Source organism: Gouania willdenowi, chromosome 21 (genome assembly GCF_900634775.1).
Source record: "Gouania willdenowi chromosome 21, fGouWil2.1, whole genome shotgun sequence".
In the NCBI taxonomy this organism is placed as follows: Eukaryota; Metazoa; Chordata; class Actinopteri; order Blenniiformes; family Gobiesocidae; genus Gouania; species Gouania willdenowi.
Window position 1 is genome coordinate 18,520,374 of NC_041064.1, and position 18,875 is coordinate 18,539,248.

The 18,875-nt window shown below is 38.2% G+C and overlaps 1 protein-coding gene across 3 annotated transcripts in view; it reads right to left on the reverse strand.

Annotated features, from left to right (window-relative positions):
- itgbl1 (integrin, beta-like 1) overlaps window positions 1-18,875 on the reverse strand; it is a 59,403-nt gene that overhangs the window by 32,173 nt on the left and 8,355 nt on the right. Inside the window, exons 2-3 of one of the 3 annotated variants that reach the window (XM_028435642.1) lie at window positions 15,325-15,523; window positions 3,698-3,844 (exon numbers count right to left, since the gene is read on the reverse strand). In XM_028435642.1, coding sequence (XP_028291443.1) covers window positions 3,698-3,844; window positions 15,325-15,523 — 346 coding nt within the window. Of the gene's footprint in view, window positions 1-3,697; window positions 3,845-15,324; window positions 15,528-18,875 lie in introns of all 3 variants that reach the window. The other 2 variants (XM_028435641.1, XM_028435643.1) reach the window with 2 other exon arrangements.

Sequence of the window (18,875 nt, forward strand, 5' to 3'; positions counted from 1 at the left end):
GTAGTACCTTTTTTTCACTGGTTGGGTGAGTATAAGCCTATTTACAGCAGAGCCGTCCCTGAACTATAGGCCATCTCGGGCGTGAACTCATTCTTCTCAGTCTCTGCTGGGAGCAGGGTTACTTACTGGTTCACTTGAAGGTGAAATACATCTTCTGAAATAACTATACACTTGTATTCGTTCCGTTGGCGCCTTGAGAGCTTGAGAGTGGAGGATTCTTCTTCTTCTTAATTTCCGGAAGACTAGACGCCTCAAAGGCGTATTGCCTCCTGGTGGTGGCAGAAATTGCTTGCAAATTCTACATATGGCCCCTTTAACCTTTTATTTATTTGTGCATTTATGAGTATGTGTATGGAATGTATGGCACAGTCACTGTATGTTACTGGGCACTCTAATTTCCCCTTCTGGGGATGAATAAAGTATCTATCTATCTAACACACTGACAGATTGACAGATAAACGGAGGGTAAAACATAACCTTACCGCTTCGCACGCAGCATTTAAAATCTGCAGTAAAAAAATATTCCTCTCAATCATACGCAGCAGAGAAAAACAGTGCCTTTACCTTGGATTTAAAAGTCTTCACATTGGGATGCTGACTTCAGCTCTGCTGGCAGTTTGTTCCACTTCTTTGCAGCATAACTAAAAGTTAACAACTTAACTTTTTTGCTGCATGGAAATCCTGTCTCACTGTAATGTGCTTTCTGCATTGTAAACTTTTGAATCAGCAGTAATGAGTCTACTAGATTGTTTAGTTACATTTTGCCTTTTTTGATTTATCCATGTTTGACCTACTTTATTAAGTTATAATTCAAATTATTTTTTTGTTTTTTACATTATATTCCAAAAAGTTTGCCTTTTCTCATTTTGGGTATTATAGGAATTGGTGTTCATGTGCAGTACATATCCTGTGTACATCAATGTTCTTATTTCATATATTGGTTAACGGCTTATTATGGATCCTAATATTGGTATCGGCATCGACATCCTTGCATGTCAATGGCATACTCCCTACTATGCACTACAAACTCAATGAGTATATACTTTCTACTATATACTAGTAGGATTAGGATGATGACCCTTGCCACTGAAGTAAACTTCAAAGTTTCCCAAGATGCATTTTGAACCTACAATGGCAAAAACAGGAAGCACACGAGTCTAAATAGTTCCGTTGATATGCCACCTTTGAAAGTTCTGAAAACATTTTAAGTAAGAAAGTGACCGAGTGCCGACAATTTGGGGATTTTTGGAGACCTGCCATTGTGCTACTGACCAAACTTCTGGTTAACTTCAAAACAAGAGCTCGATTTACAAAAATGTTTAAAGCTAATGGAAGATGAGAGATGCTTTTGTTTTGAATAGGGGAAGTTTGATTTTTAGCTTAAGCTAGTGCCTATATATGTAGAAGAGAAAGGTCATCCTACAGGATCATATCTCTAACCTTAGCTCATAACCATGTATGGAATTACCTTGCTCTAGAAATAGTTGGAGAAAAAGACAACCTATAAATCAGTGAAACAATATAAATATATCTCAATGGTACACTGACTCAAAAATGAAGGCCTCTAAGCTCTTCGCTGTGATGTATTGAAACAGTCAACCTTTGTTCAAAATAGTATAAACTTTATAATATCGAGATGTTAAATACTTTGATACACTTCACTCGTAATGCATCATGGGATGGTTAAGTATGACTAGTGTGCCCACGAGTGTGCGAACTTCAAAAAGCCGAAACAAGCCTCTCTCCCCACTAGCATCCTCAGGACTTTCTACAGAGGTGTGGTTGAGAGCGTCCTGACATACAGTACTACATCTCTGTACATGGTACGACATCCAGCTGCGGGACAAAAAAGCCCTGTAAAGGATAGTCAGGAGTTTCCCTCCCCTCTGTCCAAGAACTCTTCCAGAGTTGCTGCAGGAGCAGGACACTGAACACAGTCAGGGACTCCTCACGTCCTCTCCATAAACTCTTTGAACTGCTGCCATCAGGCAAACATTTCAGGAGCATCAAAGGCAGAACCACCAGACCGATCAACAGCTTTGGTCCACAAGCTGTCAGAATGCTGAACAGCTGATCAAAATATGCACACACTCTGTACCTTCATCTAATTTTAATACTATAGTTTTTAGTTTCAGTATTCATAATATTTTGATTTTAGTCTCAGTATTTTAAATTACTATTCAAGGTCACTTTAATTTTTGTTTTATAAATGCACTCTGGCTGCTGCTGTACACTATTTAACTTTTTAACTGTAATGACGTCTTTGGAATGTATGCATAGTATACAGAGATAATGTGTGTGTTTTTAACTGGATCCTGGAGAAAAGTTCTCTCATCTTGTCTGCACTACTGCTGTATGTTCAGCAAAATGACAATAAAGCTTGATTTGATTTGATGTTGCAACATCCCAGTTCTTGCACGGACAGCATACTCAGCAGAAATGTCACTGATTAGGCATGTTTGGGATGCTGGGCATATACAGCAACTCCACACAGCCATTGAAGAGGAGTGGACCAACCCCTGGCAACAATCAACAACCTGTTCAACTCTATACCATGTGTTGCAATGCGAGAGAAAAGTATGGCTAATACCAGATATGCCTAGTGACTGGTTTTCTGTCCCCCTTGAAACCCCATTACAGTAAAACTACACACTCTACACTGTCCTTTAATTGCATCCAGCCTAAGACACACCTCTGCAATAGTCATGCTCGAGTAAATGTTGGATTGCAAGTTTGTAGCTGTCATTTTATTTGTGTAAATATCAGTCTCCACATTTGTGTGTATTTGTTCTGTGACTTCACATTCAGATCACGCATGTGTGAATATTTTGTTTGGGTTTAAATTTTAACTCTGCAGGTTCACATTTTTTCTAGTGATAGACCTATACATCGTCCGGCCGATATTATCGGTTGATTTTTGCGTTTTTTTACGTGTATAGGCATCGGCCAATAGGAACGCTGCTGCGTTAGCCGATCTGCATTCTTTACAAAGAGCAGAAATATTTTTTTCTTGTTCTACATCACCTGTTTTTAATATTTGTTAAATATGTTTTACTTGTTGTCGTTGTACCTCATATTTGTTAATTTCAATAAATGTATGAGTCCATATCATTTGTTGTCATCATTGTGTCATTGTTGTGATGTAAATTAAGGGAGCAAAAGTAATAATCAATCAAGAAAATCGTCAGTCCGTATCGGTCATCGGCGAAGGCTGATGGGGGAAAAAAAATGATGTCCCCATCATTTGTGACATGAAATTAATTTCACGTATGTGTGGATTTTTTCATCCACAAGCTCACATCACATTTTACAAGCGCTCTCATTTTGCAACATATCTACCTTCATAGAACGGATCATTAACACAGTTTAAACTAATTTGGGAACAATATTTGAGAGAAATAGACCTTTTTTTAAAAAGTTGTAGCACTTTGAGTTCCGCTCATAAAAAATGGCAGCAAAAATAAAAGCATTTATATTGTTCAGTGTACAGAAGATAGAAATGTGAAAGTAGATCTCCTAAAAACAACTAACAACTGCAGCCCTTGAGGACTGACATTACAATTCCATGTAATAGAGTGATTGTTTGAATTTCAAATCTTATGTGGGACATATTGATTTTTGTAAGCGTTCTCATCTTCTGAAGTGTATAGAACAAACTTTCTTTGTCTGAATGTTTATGTGTAGATGGTTGCTGTACCTCTGTTAGAACAGACAACCCCCTGCTGGTTTTTGCAGAGTTCTTTGCTCTTCTTGCGGGGCAGGTTGCACTCCTCCTGAAACTGGCAGACGTCTCCAAACCAGCCGTCGTCACACTCACACATCCCACAGTCACAGAAACCACGGTCTGAGGGAAAACACAACAAACCACATGCTGTTTCTCAGAGTTGAAAAGCATGCTTGCACTTCATGTGACTGTGAAAAGACAAAGGCACACATAAATGTTATCTCGGATGGGCACAATGGCAGTTATCTAGCAGGAGTGAAATTGAATAGAGTTTTGCACACATTGGTGCACATTAAAAAACTACATACTACTACCAAGTGGCTTTCTATCGATTGAACACACGGGGTTTACTTACAATGTGAAACATCTTTATAAAGTAAACAAGAGTGGAGTCCATGTTGGAATTGAAGATACAATGCAAAATTTTGTTTGCAACTAAAGTGTCAAAATTCCTTAAATGAAAACGACACTCACAACCCACCACATCAATCACTGAACAAGAACATGAACTACAAAAGATCCAGACAGTTCTGTGCCACTATCCTCCATCATTTTGATGGTTTGCATATGATGCAAATGAATGTTGCAGACGAGTTATCGTGAATGTTGTTCCCACTGCATTTAGCAGCGAGGGTCCTTGCATGTCATGCTCAATCATTCTCATGACTTTTTCACTATGTAAATGCAGTTCCTTTTTCAAGGGCTATCCATGCATCATTAACATCATGCAAGCCCCCTGTCTCCCCTCATTATCAATACATCTCTGGAGAATGCTGGGGACAGGTTCAAGGGAAAACGTAATATGGAAATGTCCTTTAAAAAAAAAAAAAAAAAAAAACAGAAGCAAAAGCAAGTTGGAGAGAAAACACTTTTTTTCATTTTTTTTTACAAGGTTTCTTTTACTTATTTGGCTGCCTTGAAATATTATGCAGTAAGAATTTGACATTTACTTTTGTAGACAAGAATCTTCAACCAATAAAACTAAATGCCAAAACATTCCAAATGTGTTACTACTTACAAATATGTTCCAGATAGGCAGATATATACCATTTTTGGGTTTTTTTATGTAGACATTCAGGCCTTTTTATTTTCATATCACCCAGACTGACCCAATAGAGTATGTAATTCATTTGTGAAATGATTTGTAATCATGCCTTCAAAAAGGTTGGTAAATGCTGTTTTCTTAATAACTCGATATATACATCGATTAACCCATTATACATTAGAAACACAATTATAATAACACATACCTATGTTATATTAGAAGTTCAGTTGTTTATGTTTGTTTATTTATTTTTATTTATTGGTTTATTTAACAGTGACATTGTACATTAATATATATACAGAAAATATATCAGATTTAGCCAGAAGGCTAATTTTCATCTGTAGTCCCTGGACAGAATGTTCAAATGTCACCCTAAAACAGGGGTTTGCAACCTCATCTCACCAGAATTAAAGTCCTTCTCAATGAAGACAATACAGAATTAAAATTATATAGAATAATGTTTGATTTAATTTGATTTGATTTATATTGATCATGTAAAGGGCAACTTAGAAACAGTTTATAATAAAATAAAATAAATTACCACCAAGAAATAACAACAAAACAGTGTCTTGCATTTTCCAATTCTTACACATTTACATAAACACAATGTTACATAAAGAAGATTTTTATCAGTTAATGTATTTGAAGGACCACAAAAAGTAACTTGAATTTGACAACACATGATCATGTCGGTCAACACATGTTAATTGCTAATTTCTTGCCACATATCAAGTGTACATATTTAAACGGCACACTGGTGGTTAAATGAATCTGTTCCCACACAATTAAAATCTGTATTTTCTCCCAAAATAGTGTTTTTGTTGGTTTAGTTATCTTACCAGGGATTTAAAACTTTAATGATAATAAGGTTAATCACAGGTGCAAGAAAGTTGATGGTCTGTAGATGTAGCAGGAGGTGAAGTAGGAAGGTGCAGAGTCATTGCACAATGTGATAAATTGTTGTCATGATTTTATTTGTCATTAATCATTAATAGCCTCTGTAAAAAATAACAACTCTTTATTTCAATATTTTTTTAATAGCTATAGGGAGCCATTGCAAAAGAGTCAAAGAGCCACATTCATTCATCAGACACATCTCTCAAATACACAATAAAGATAGATACTATATTAATCCCTGCTTTATTGTTTTTTATCATAAATATATTACAACTAAAATAAAAGTTAATCATTATAATAAATTATTTACTATTGTTATTTTTTGTCCTCTGGAGATCTATTCTGGAAGATGAGGCTTGTTTCATTAATAATATTTATTGTTTTTAACTCTTATTAATAAATCATTATTTATTTACTACTGTTAATTATTGTCATCTGGCAGATAAGGCCTGTTCTTTCTAATCTCTCCACCTTTTATGCACACGTACACACCCACATTATATACAGGTATATCTGATTATCAATGATCTGAGCTTTTCTATGTTGTTCACTGTGCAGGTACCTGACCACAGGTGACTCCTTCAGGACCACAGCTAACAGCTATGGACGAGAGGTCTTCACATCGTACTTCTCTGCAGGAGCCGTTCCATGGCTAGACATATTCCACCAGAACACCCAAAACGACTATTTTAAGAGCCAACCACATACTTCTATAAGAGCAAACTTCCTACTGTATTAACATGTGTATAATAAATATGGAAGAATGGGGAGAGAAACGTCTGTCAGCTTCATTTTTAACCAGATAGAAATAATCCAAGAAACCTCACCTCTGAAATTAATTTAAGGCATTAAAAGTCTCACACAGAATCAATATGAGGAAACTATATATTCTTGTATGAACAAAATATATAACCTTGATGTGGTGTACACATAGCTGTTAAGATGCATTGATAGAAATTAAAAAGAAAGCAAAAGTACACTTTAAAATGTGTTTTTAATCAACAATTCTGAAAGAACACCATGTACATTAACATAATACCTCAATTTTAAACAAACTGTTTACTTCAATATTATAAAACTTACATAATAAACAAACTAGTATAAAAAAACTATTCACAATGTGGTTCCTGCCATGCAAAGAGTGCCGCCCATCCAGCCCAATCCAAAACCTAATTAAAATATTCCAAATTTAGTGTTACCGGATGATAATCAAGAAGTTTAAAACTTTGAAATTTAACGTTCCATAAATTCTGGTGGCACTTTTTGCAGGATAGGAAGCAGGTCTCTGAAAAACATCTCATCCTCAGTCAGAGCTGGTGGTGAGGAGGTGGTCTCCTGAAGGTCTGTAGGATAAGCTGCTCCACCTCTCTTGGAGAGCCTTGGCTGGACCTCTTCTGTGCTCTTTTTCCTTAAAAATAAACAAACATTATATATATACATATAAAATAGCTTATCAAGTCACTGTTACTTAAATAAGATCATAGATATATTTTAATTAAACATTAAATGAGGTAATGATCAACATTGTCATCGCTGATATACCAAGCATTTATAGATACATTTTATTTATAACAGAATGCAAAACAACTTCTGTCATGTTCATATCAGATGGTTTGGCTGCACTTGTTTCTGCAGGAGATGCTGCTGCAGCATCATTATCATCATCATCATCTTCTCCTGCTCCCTGAGCACTATCTGTTCCCCCTCCCTGTCCTTCTCCATCACTCATCTGATTGTTTACCTCTGAGTGACAGCAAACAATATATGAAACACATTACTATACATTTTAAATCACTATACTAGATTTAGATCCCCCACTAGAAGAAGCCCTGTGATACATAAAGGCCTGAATATTAACCTGGTATATATTTCTATATGTCTGCACTGATAAACAAACCTCCAGTCTCTGATGGTTGACCATACTCTGTGGTCCTGTCTTCCTCAACCCTCTGCCCCATGTTGCTGCTTGTCTCTCGCGGTGAAACAAAGGGGTCGATGAAGGACATGACCACAGGGTATTTCCACCGTTTAGATGTTCCTGCAGCTGACCCACCACGGTTCTACTGACTTTTTTTTCCTCTCATAACCCATAAGTGAAAATAGCTGGTGTTAGCGGCTAATGTTATCATTAGCTAATGCTATCCTCACTCACTGCCGATTTTCAAAGATGAAAACTACAGAGAGAACATTTACCTGCTGCTCCACCTCCTCGCTGATTCTCCTCCACGCCAAATCCTTCCTGGTCCCGGTTAAAATAACAGGCTCCCGGTGGTCACACACCGCTACGATTAGCTTCTCCTCAATGGTTGAACGGGTGAAAATACTGGTTTCCGTGTTGCCTGCCTGACGTCATTGCCAACAAGGACTCTGATTGGCTTTCGCGCCTGCGCGTCACGCGAAACTGCCGCTGGAGTTCAATATTTTCAACTCAAGCGAACGGCGAACAACGCGAAAATCGGGAGCGCGCTTGCCGCAGCATTCGCGTTCAACGCGCGAAACAGTTCGCGCCGCCCCACCGGCGAATAATTCGCCTCCCAGCGCGTCTAAACCATTGACTTTGCATGTAATGTGTTCGCTTGTGCCGCAGAAGCCGCGTTTGGTGTGAACGTAGCATTAGGCTCCAGAGCCGCAGGTTGCAGACCCCTTGCAGACAAATGTAGTTGAAAAGAGACAATCATTAGATTTTAAAACATACAAGTTCATAAGATAAAACAATAAAAAGTCACCAAGAGGCACATGCAGTCAGGGGAGGCACAGGTTAGTGTTGGCATGACTGATTTGACTGATTTGAGATGTTTGATGTGTGATTTTAAAAGACTGCCTGTGGTTTGATTTCTGTTGAACCATTTCTAAGTATTCTTATTAGGCCTTGATATTTTTTCCAAACTGGCTATAACCCATAATATTCCTCTCACTGTTGTTGATATTGCAAAAATACAGCCCTCAGTCCAGTTGGAAAACAATAGGCATACGAGGAAAAGGGAAAAACACTGGCTGAAGTTGCAGCAGGCATGGGAAACCTTGTTGGTAAGGTTTACATGAAGTTGAATGATGTGGCTTTAATTTCTCCTAAAAATGGACAGAATGAGTAACAAATTCAAGATTTAAAATGTATTATTTTATATTTAGAATTTACTTCATTGTATCCTCATTATGTTAGGAAATACTTAATGCGTGTTATTTTTACGGTATGGGGGAAAATAAATATTTTTTTTTTTTTTTGGAGATAAAAAGTGGACAAAAGCTTTTGTTGTTTTAATTTTGGACTAAAAACCTTTGGACATGATTCTGTGGAGCATTGCCTCCTCCCACTAGTCACTATTAATCTCTGACAATGACAATCACTGACATAAAAACAAGCCTCTTTGTTTGCTAGGCTGAAACTAATGTGGGTGGAGAGTTGCCTACCTGTCTGTGCTTTATCTTTTGTGATGCTTCCTTTGCACTATATCATTGTGGCATTGGGGTGTTATACACCATCCTACACTCCATCGATGTGTGCACACAGAGCCAGTCAGGCGCAAGCCAGAGCTCAGTGGCAACCAATAGGGGGTTGGTGTGACACGGTTCCTCTGCGCCAGTGTCAACAATGCCAGGTGATATAGTGTGAAGATGCCTTCATCTTTATCTTCTGAAGAGAGCTTGGGGGGTAAGTGGGGTAAGCAGCAAATATTAGGTCCAGTATTGACCAAAAAATACCTTAAAAGAAATTCATTTTAAGAGATTGATGTATTTAAGTCTGGATAAATCCATTCAGTTATAAACCAGTTATATATTCTACATGCCAGCAATAATCTTGGGGGCTTCTCTAAGATCAGTGTCATTTCAATAACAACAACTTGCAAAACTAATCATAAAATGCATATTGAGAATCTAAGACCCTTGAGACTGTTTCGAAGCTCATTTAATACTTTTCACTTTATGTTTCCCACTGTATACAATTTCCTGTATTTTCTCTCCTCAGTATAGATTGCATTCAGTACAACATGAGACTCATTTCTGCAGGTAATTATTTCTCCATGCCTTCCTGTCCCTGTGGGCTGTGAAGCATGAAACAACGTCACATCAGATTGTGTTCTGCAGAAAAGATCTGGCTAATACCTGTCAAAGGTAATGACACATCGCAGGATGTCCTCAGACTACAGAACTCCATGTTTTTCATAAAGCTTTCTTTGAACAATTAGTGTCTTCATGGTTGATTCACTGTTGTCATTGCATATTGCCTTCATGGGAGATTTAATACCTTTAAATATTGTTGGTAATAATATGTAACGCAAACCGACAATTATGCAAGTAAAGCTTATATTCATAGCACAAAATTTAAAGAGACATACTTGGTCTCAAAATATGTTTCCTTTATTTAGTGATTTAAAAAGAAGTGATTGCCCATCCTCTTTTCAGCCCACACTGGAATACACAGACTCACTGCACAAGCAAACTGCTTAGCAAATCTCCAAGCGGGAGCACTAAAATATCCCCAATCACCAAAGATCATTGGGATGGGCTCAGGGGTGGAGATCTGGCATACCGTGCATCGTCCCGGTGGGCCATCAATCTAAAGTGGGCCAATCCGGTCAAGCGAGTAGAGGCAGACATGGTAACAGGTGGCCAAAAATGGTCTAATAATGGCAAAAATGTGTCAAGAAAACAGTGTAAAGTGATTCAAATGGACCAAAAGCAGCAAAGAGTGGTCAAAAAATGGGAAAATAATGAGGAACCAGTAAGGTATGTAATGGCAAAGGGTAGCTTAAATGGGTAAAATGTGGCAAACAATAGTGAAAAACGGTAAAATGTGGCAAAATATAGGGAAACGGGAAACAAATGGTATTAGTTGGGCAAAAAAAAAATTTAAGGAAAGACAAAAATTGGAAAAAAGTGTCAAAAAATACTTGCAAAAATGGACACAAATAGAAAAATAGGGATATTTATTGACCAGGGCTGAATTTTTGTCTCCGTCCACCCCTGGATGGGCTGTCAATAGTGTTTTTTCCTTAATTAGAATATGTATTCTGTCTTTGGGTTGGACGCAACATCATAGTTTATGTAACATGATGGGAAAGTGCATCTGGAGGAGTCTGATTTGGAACAGCACAGGCCCTACTGACTTCACATGCACAGCTGACAGGAAATCCCCTTGAGCGTTGGGTGGGATCTTCTTTGGCTCTGACAAGGGCACAGAGGCTCAGGACAAAGCCAAGGAAAGAACAGAGGCTCTGTGAACCAAAACCCTGAGAGCCAGAGGGAGGGAAAGACAAAGTGGGGAAAAAGGCTAAAAATAATAACGAAGCGATAGCAAACGATTATACATCAGGAGAAAATGGTTTTCCGTCTAATGCTTGTACATTTCACTTTCAACTGCACCTGTGAGAGGGTCGGAAAAGAAAAATCCTACGAGAAGATTTTCTGTAATAATTGCAATTAATTCACATCAGCCATATACATTTTTGAATTGGTCAAAATGAAATTTCAAATTCATAATATTTATTATTCTTAAATGAAAAAAGACATGTTTTTATTCACACATTGTCAATGGAAATCGCAAAACCTTTGGAGTTGTTTGTTTTAACAACTACATTAGCAATATTTGATGTCACAAATGTGCTAATAATTATCATAAAAACTTCACCTCTACTCTTTGAGAACACATTTGAATGCTCTGCTCTATTGAGCCTAAAAATGTCTTGGGTGGAATATTATGCCACTATGTTTTAACTTTGGTCGAAGCAATTATTTGGCTGAAAGTGTTTCATTATACAGTTGCGTTGCATTTACTATGACATTGTTTTTGGTACAAAAATATCAATCTAATCTAGTTTGACAATTATCTTCCTTGTGGACTGTAATGTACATTACTTGTACTGAACAAAAATATAAACGCTACACTTTTGTTTTTACTCCCATTTTTCATGAGCTGAACTAAAAGATCTATAACATTTTCTGTAAACACAAAAGGCCTATTTCTCTCAAATATTGTTCACAAATGTGTCTAAATCTGTGTTAGTGAGCACTTCTCCTTTGCAGACCTAATCCATCCCACCTCACAGGTGTGGCAAATCAAGATGCTGATTAGACAGCATGATTATTGCGCAGGTGTGCCTTAAGCTGGCCACAATAAAAGGCCACTCTAAAAATGTTCAGTTTAATCACAGCGCAATGCAGATGTATGGTGTCAATTTAGTGCCAAAAACCCAAGCGCATGAAAACTGTAATCGCGCACAGTTAGTTCACTTTCTGCGAGCGCGCGATGCCTTTCTGCACACTCGCTGTCTCGGTCTGTGTGCTCGCTGGGATCTCTCCGTGCGCTGCGATGTTGAGTTTTGGCACTTTGGGGGCGGGCATTGCATAGACGGCCCTCCTTTCTGATTGGTCATTTGAAAAACAGTCAGAGCCAATCAGAGTGCCAAAACTCAACATCATCCCAGCGAGCGCACAGACCGAGACGGCAAGCACGCAGAAAGGCACCACACACGCCCATAGAGTCAGCTAATTGTGCGTCATTACAGTTTTTATGCCCTTGGATTTTTGGCAATAAATTGACGCCATACAGATGTCGCAAGTTCTGAGGGAGTGTGCAGTTGGCATGCTGACTGCAGGAATGTCCACCAGAGCTGGTAACCGTGAATTGAATGTTCATTTCTCTACCATAAGCCATCTCCAAAGGCATTTTAGAGAATTTGGCAGTGCATCCAACCTGCCTCACAACCGCAGACCACGTGTAACCACACCAGCCCAGGACGTCCACATCCAGCATGTTCACCTCCATCATTGTCTGAGACCAGCCACCCAGACAGCTGCTGCAACAATCGGTATGCATAACCAAAGAATCTCTGCACAACATGTCAGAAACTGTGTCAGGGAAGCTCATCTGCATGCTCGTCGTCCTCATCGGGGTCGAACTAACTGCAGTTTGACGTCGTAACCGACTTGAGTGGGCAAATGCTCACATTCGATGGCGTCTGGCACGTTGGAGAGGTGTCCTCTTCATGGATTAATCCTGGTTTTCACTGTTCAGGTCAGATGGCAGACAGCGTGTGTGGCGTGGTGTGTGTGAGCGGTTTGCTGATGTCAACGGAGTGGATGTGGATGGAGTGGCCCATGGTGGTGGTGGGGTTATGGTATGGGCAGGTGTATGTTATGGACAACGAACACAGATGCATTTTATTGATGGCATTTTGAATGCACAGAGATACCGTGATGAAATCCTGATTGAGGCTCATTGTTGTGCCATTCATCCACGACCATTACCTCATGTTGCAGCATGATAATGCGCGGCCCAGTGTTGCAAGGTTCTGTACACAATTCCTGGAAGCTGAAAACATCAACCCAGTTCTTGAATGGCCGGACATGTCACCCATTGAGCATGTTTAGGATGCTCTGGATCGGCATATACGACAACGTGTTCCAGTTCCTGCCAATATCCAGCAACTTTGCACAGTCATTGAAGAGACCCCCCCAATAAAGAAAAACTGCACATTCATGGTGGCCTTGTGTTTACAGAAAATGTTATAGATCTTTTAGTTCAGCTCATGAAAAATGGGAGAAAAAACAAAAGTGTTGCATTTATATTTTTGTTCAGTGTACATGCAGGCACGCACGCTGTTACAAAAACAAGTCAAAGCTCTCTTTCTGTGCTGCAGTGTTGAACAAATTTTAAATATTAGAATCATAACTATGCTCTTGATCTGAAGAGAACTGAGTTAAGGATTTTGAATCGTTGGTGGTACATGCGGTACATCTTTTATATACCTACATTTCAGTAGGTTGGTATAAACAACACAGTTACAAGCAACACAGTTCATCTGTGAATGAAAGATCTTTCATTCATTAGCTTTTGAATTAGCTATGTTCTTATTATAATCACAGAAAAATCTGTCAGAGTGGTGAAAGATAATGGTGAAGGCAAAAGTGAAAAAAGTTATAAAATACTATCATTTGTTTTATTTTATTTTAAAAAGGGACAAAATAATTTTTGGTACAAAGCAAAGATAAGTGAAAGTTAGGGAACAGGAAGATACTTGTTTAGTGTTCCTTAAATAGTGGAGAAAGGCAATCAGGAGATGAGGCACATCTGAGTGGAAACAGGGGGAGCTGATTTACTCCCTCTGCACATACACATACACATGTTCGGACAGAACAGGAATCAGAAGACGGAAAATCTAAAAAAAACATCCTCTAAATTAAAACCTCAGACCCTGCTGAATTCATTCTGATTAAGCTCGTAAACCTAAAAGATTCCTTTTGCAATTATGTATGTTTCTCCAAACGTTATTGATCAAAACTTTGAAGATAGGAAGTCGACTGTGTGAAATAAATACGTTCTTACAAAAAAGAAATTGTAATGACAAAGACAAAATACACATCAGAAAGACAGGATTTGACAGTAACACTCTTTCAGGCTATGTGTTTACATACATTAATTTCAGCTGTCCAGGTTGCTAGCTTGTTTAGGGTGACAATAAGGCCCCTAAACTAAGTAAACAAATAACTGCTGTAGTGCAAGGAATGGGCAAACAAGCAATGTCATTTGCTAGTTTCCTCTTAGACTAAGTTGGTCAGGGGCAAATCTTGGCACATTGCAGTAGGACTATGGTGCAAGAGGATAAAAACATTTGTGTTTACATGAATATTAAACCACAAAATCTTTATACGGGTATACGGCTCGAAAAACATGTTTTTTCAATAATTCCAGCAACTGTTACAATAATACTTAACAGGAAACAGCAGATTATATGCCATACTTTATCAGATTCAGCAGCAGCAGCATAACAAATGGGGGAACAGACTGAACTGATCATGGACAGAGGTGTGGTAGAAAGAAGAATGGGAATATGGTCATCCAGAAGTGGAAATGCAGGAGTGTCATTTAACTGCATCAACATCAGCTTCCCATACTATCAGAAATGTGTCCAAGAAATACCGTACAGTTGCTACTTTCGTCTGAAAAATGGTTGCAGTTTTTCTGTTGATGCCAATACACCAGGGATGTTTTCTGTTTCCTTAAAACCTATGTTTTCACTTAGTGTGTGTTTCTGTTTTTTGAACTCTCCTGCTCTTATTGCTTGTAGACGGATTTATACCAAAGAATAACACAGACTTTCAGTAATAATTGTATCCTTAAGATATGATTGTGTCTGAGTCACATGCCTTCATTTTCTTGTTTGTTGAGTCTTTTTTGTAAGGACTTGTAAACTTTAAGGTAGGAAGTTCAAAGCAAATACCTCGGGAGAGTTCTGAACCAACCGTCTAACTAATACCAATAAAAACCCTTTGAAATATTGTCCTCGAGGACACAATACTACATTTTTCTAAATTTACACCACAATAGAAACAAGCAAATAGAAAAATCATTGATTTTAGCAAAGCTAACTTGTTTTTTTTTTAGACAGATGTTCATTCTTTTAGGACAAACTTAAAGCAGACACTATACATTAGCTGGAGAGTCCATTTGGCTGCTCTGATGTGAGCCAGCAGGAAGGCGATCTGCTGCATCACTTAACCAACCGAACGCTAACAACCATGCTAAAGAGGTCAAATATGTGGAGCCATGAAACTTTACCCAACTCCAGCCTAACGTGAAGCTAAAAACATTCATTACACTGTGAAAGTAAAACCCATTTCAATTAAAAAAAATCATTGGATTTTCACAGTTCATACATACCATTACAAGTTTTGCCATTGTATGTTCCACAGACCCAGTCGTGGCACTCACAGCGCGGGCCAAGGAATTTCCCCGGGCCTTTCGCATCACAAATGCAGATTCCACAGTCACATGTGCCCCTCCCACTGCAAATCTTGCCATCAGGCGTCCGGCAGCGACGTGAGGAGGACTCTGAGGACAGCTTACACACACCACCCACCTGGCTGGGAAAAACAGAAGCTTTGGAAACCTCTGGGGCTAAAGGTTACGTTTCTCCCCTCCTGTGTCTGCTTTAAATACAAAATAACACCTCTGAGGAAAAATACCTTTGCTTGAGCACCCCTACATTATATAAAGCAGTGGGTCTGAAACTTTTTTTTGGCTTAAGTACCCCCTTTCTCTTATCCAAGAATCTAAGTACTCCCTTTTGTCTGATGACTACAACATTTTGCTCTAAATACTATAATAAAAAAACAACTATAGAGCATAATCATGGAATGAATGAGTGATACCACACATTTTAAAGAATCTCACTTTGTAAATAAGTGGAATGAAACAGTATTTAGTGCTTCCTGAATGGTTTTATTTTATAGTTTTTATCATTTCCGGTCACTCCTACCTGGTGTGGGACCAAGACTGATCATTGTATTTTCAGTTCATGTTCTAATCTAGATTATTCTAAAATCAGATCATTTTAAAATTAAAATAAACATTATAAAAGCCATTATTTTTAATGCTTTCATTTGTTAATTTTCCACTTTCTCTCTCTCTTTCTCAAGTACCCCCTGTAGTGCTTTTGTGTACCTCTATTTGAGAAAAACTGATTTGAAGTCCTGAAAATAATGTATGTAGGATGCCAATATTCACGGAATTATGTTTTTAGATCTGTTAGTTTGATTGGACCACAAGTAGAATGGATGAACATGAAGCCTATAAAGATATTTTGTATCAGATAAAGACGTGGTGCATGCCTCATAGATCAATAAATCGAAGCATCAAAAAAAAGACATAAAAGGTTTAAATTGCTGCTTGAAAGTTTGTTTTGATCTTCACGGTAAACACTGACATTGTCATCGATATTATCGGAAAACTTTTGTGCATTCATTGTGGGATGAGGAATCCAGTGTTTTTTATTTCGTTCTTACTGTAATTTCTCGTGTTTCCCTCACAAAAAATGGCATAATTGACTTCCCAACATTTATGGTTCTTCGCAGACTGAAAGTTGAGGTGGATCTAGATTAGAATCCTGTCAAATGAAATCTCTCTGGCAGCTTTAACATATCGGTAAAACAGATATTGAACAAGTCACCATTTTTCTCAGCAAATCTATTTTTTTGCTATTGACAAGAAATTTTCAAGATGTTGTTACTAACAACCATGTAATTAAATCAAACCATAGATGCCCATAAATCACGTTGTTTGTCGTAATTTTACATGACATAGAAAAAAGTATTTAACACATGAAGAAAGCGAGGTGCAAAAAAACATGGAATCAGCTGAAATCAATCAGTAATTAGAAAGCTACCCTGCTTCTTATCAGTGCAAATTCATATCAACTGGGTCAGTCCCAACTTATGGCCTTTAAGAAGACGTCTCGTTACCAAAGTGTCACACAAAAAAACATCTCATGATAGGTAAAAGCAAAGAGCTCTCTCAATGCCTTCACAAACTTATTGTTGCAGAACATATGGCATTGGTTACAGAAGGATTTCTAAACTACTGAATGTTCCAGTGAGCACTGTTAGGGCTGTGATCCGGAAGTGGAATGAACATCATTTCACCATAAACTGTCCCCGACCAGGTGAAAAGAATAATCAGAAGGGTTGTCCAAGAGTCAAAGATCACTCGTGGAGAGCTTCAGAAACACCTGGAATTAGCAGGTGCAATTGTTTCAAAGACAACAATAAGTAATGCACTCAACCTCCATTTGCTACACAACATTTGGACAAGCCTGTGAAATACTGGGAGAATATAGTCTGGTCAGATGAGGCCAAAATGGAACTCTTTGGATGCCTGAATTTGCACCATGTTTGGAGGACAAATGGCACTGCACATCACCCAAAAAACAGTGAAGTTTGGAGGTGGGAACATCATGATGTGGGGCTGTTTTTCAGCATACAGTATGAATGGAAAAATGTATTGAGATATTCTTGAAAACAATCTGCTGCCCTCCACTAGGATGATGAAGTTGAAACGAGGGTGGACATTTCAGCAAGACAATGATACCAAATATGCAGCCAAAGGAAATACTTAACTGGTTTCAAAGAAAGAAAATAAAGCTGCTCGAATGGCCCAGCCAGTCACCGGACTTGAATCCAATCGAAAATCTTTGGAAAGAACTAAAGAACAGAGTTTATATAAGGGGCCCACTGAACCTTCATGATTTGAAGACTGATTGTGTGGAAGAATATGGGCTTAAATCACACCTGAGCAATAAATGCAACTACAGGTAGTTTATCCATACAGGAGGCGACTTTAAGCTGTCGTTTCCAAACAAAGGCTTTTGTACAAAGTAAGCGTATTCAATGCTTTTTACCTTTGTCATTTCCCATTGTTACACATAATTTAATGTATGGTTCCATTTCTTTGCATGTGTGGATTACATGGGCTTTTACCAACATCTGGTGAAAATTCCATGTCAATAGCACCTTTAGAAATATATTTACTGAGAAAAATGGTGACATGTTCCACACTTATTTTTCCCGCTGTATGTGCAAAACCATTTTAATTCACACATCTTCTCCAATCTTTATGAGTAGGGCATGAGTCTAGGAAATGAGGAGATTATGTGTGTGTGGTGTACACATGTCCCACATCGCATTGACTGGGCTTTGGGGACTGGGAGGGGGTTTGGTTCTATTATAGCCTAACTACCAGACCAACTGGAAGTCAGAGCTGTTGTTGGCCACCCCTGGTCCCCCCTCTGGCCACACCACTGATGGAGTTGCCATGTGTTATTTTTTACTAAAAATATATATATATATAACAATGAATGCCAGATGTTATCTGGAGCACCCAAAAAAAGCATCAGAAGGCAGAAGTGACAATATACATCAGAGCACTGTCAGTTCCTTCATGGTTCCCAGTAAAACACTCTTACAGTAACACGAGTAAGACTTTATGAGATACTTTGAATTACATTTCACAGACTTTTCATCCCCAACTCTTTTCTTTACTGTAAAACACATCATCACCTTTACAGTTAATGATTTATAATGACATATAGAACTGCTTGACACAATCAAAAAGACATATTTCCTAAATGTAATATTCTAAATAATGTAGGACTCCCTAAAGATTAGAGCATGGACAGCTAAAAATATCAAACATATCAATTTGCACAGAATCTAAAATGAAATCCACCTTTCACTAAGCGCACTATGCAGCTGGGTCTGCTTTCCATTTTGACTTGACACGCACTCTCATGTGTTTCACTTGGATGCTGTCTGACATTCTTTCTTCCTCCCAACTCTCTGCTGTTATTGGCCAGAATGGAAATAAAATAATAGATTAAAAAAAAAACATGAAGAAAAAAAAAGATAAAAAATCTGAAGTGTCCCTGACATTCCCTC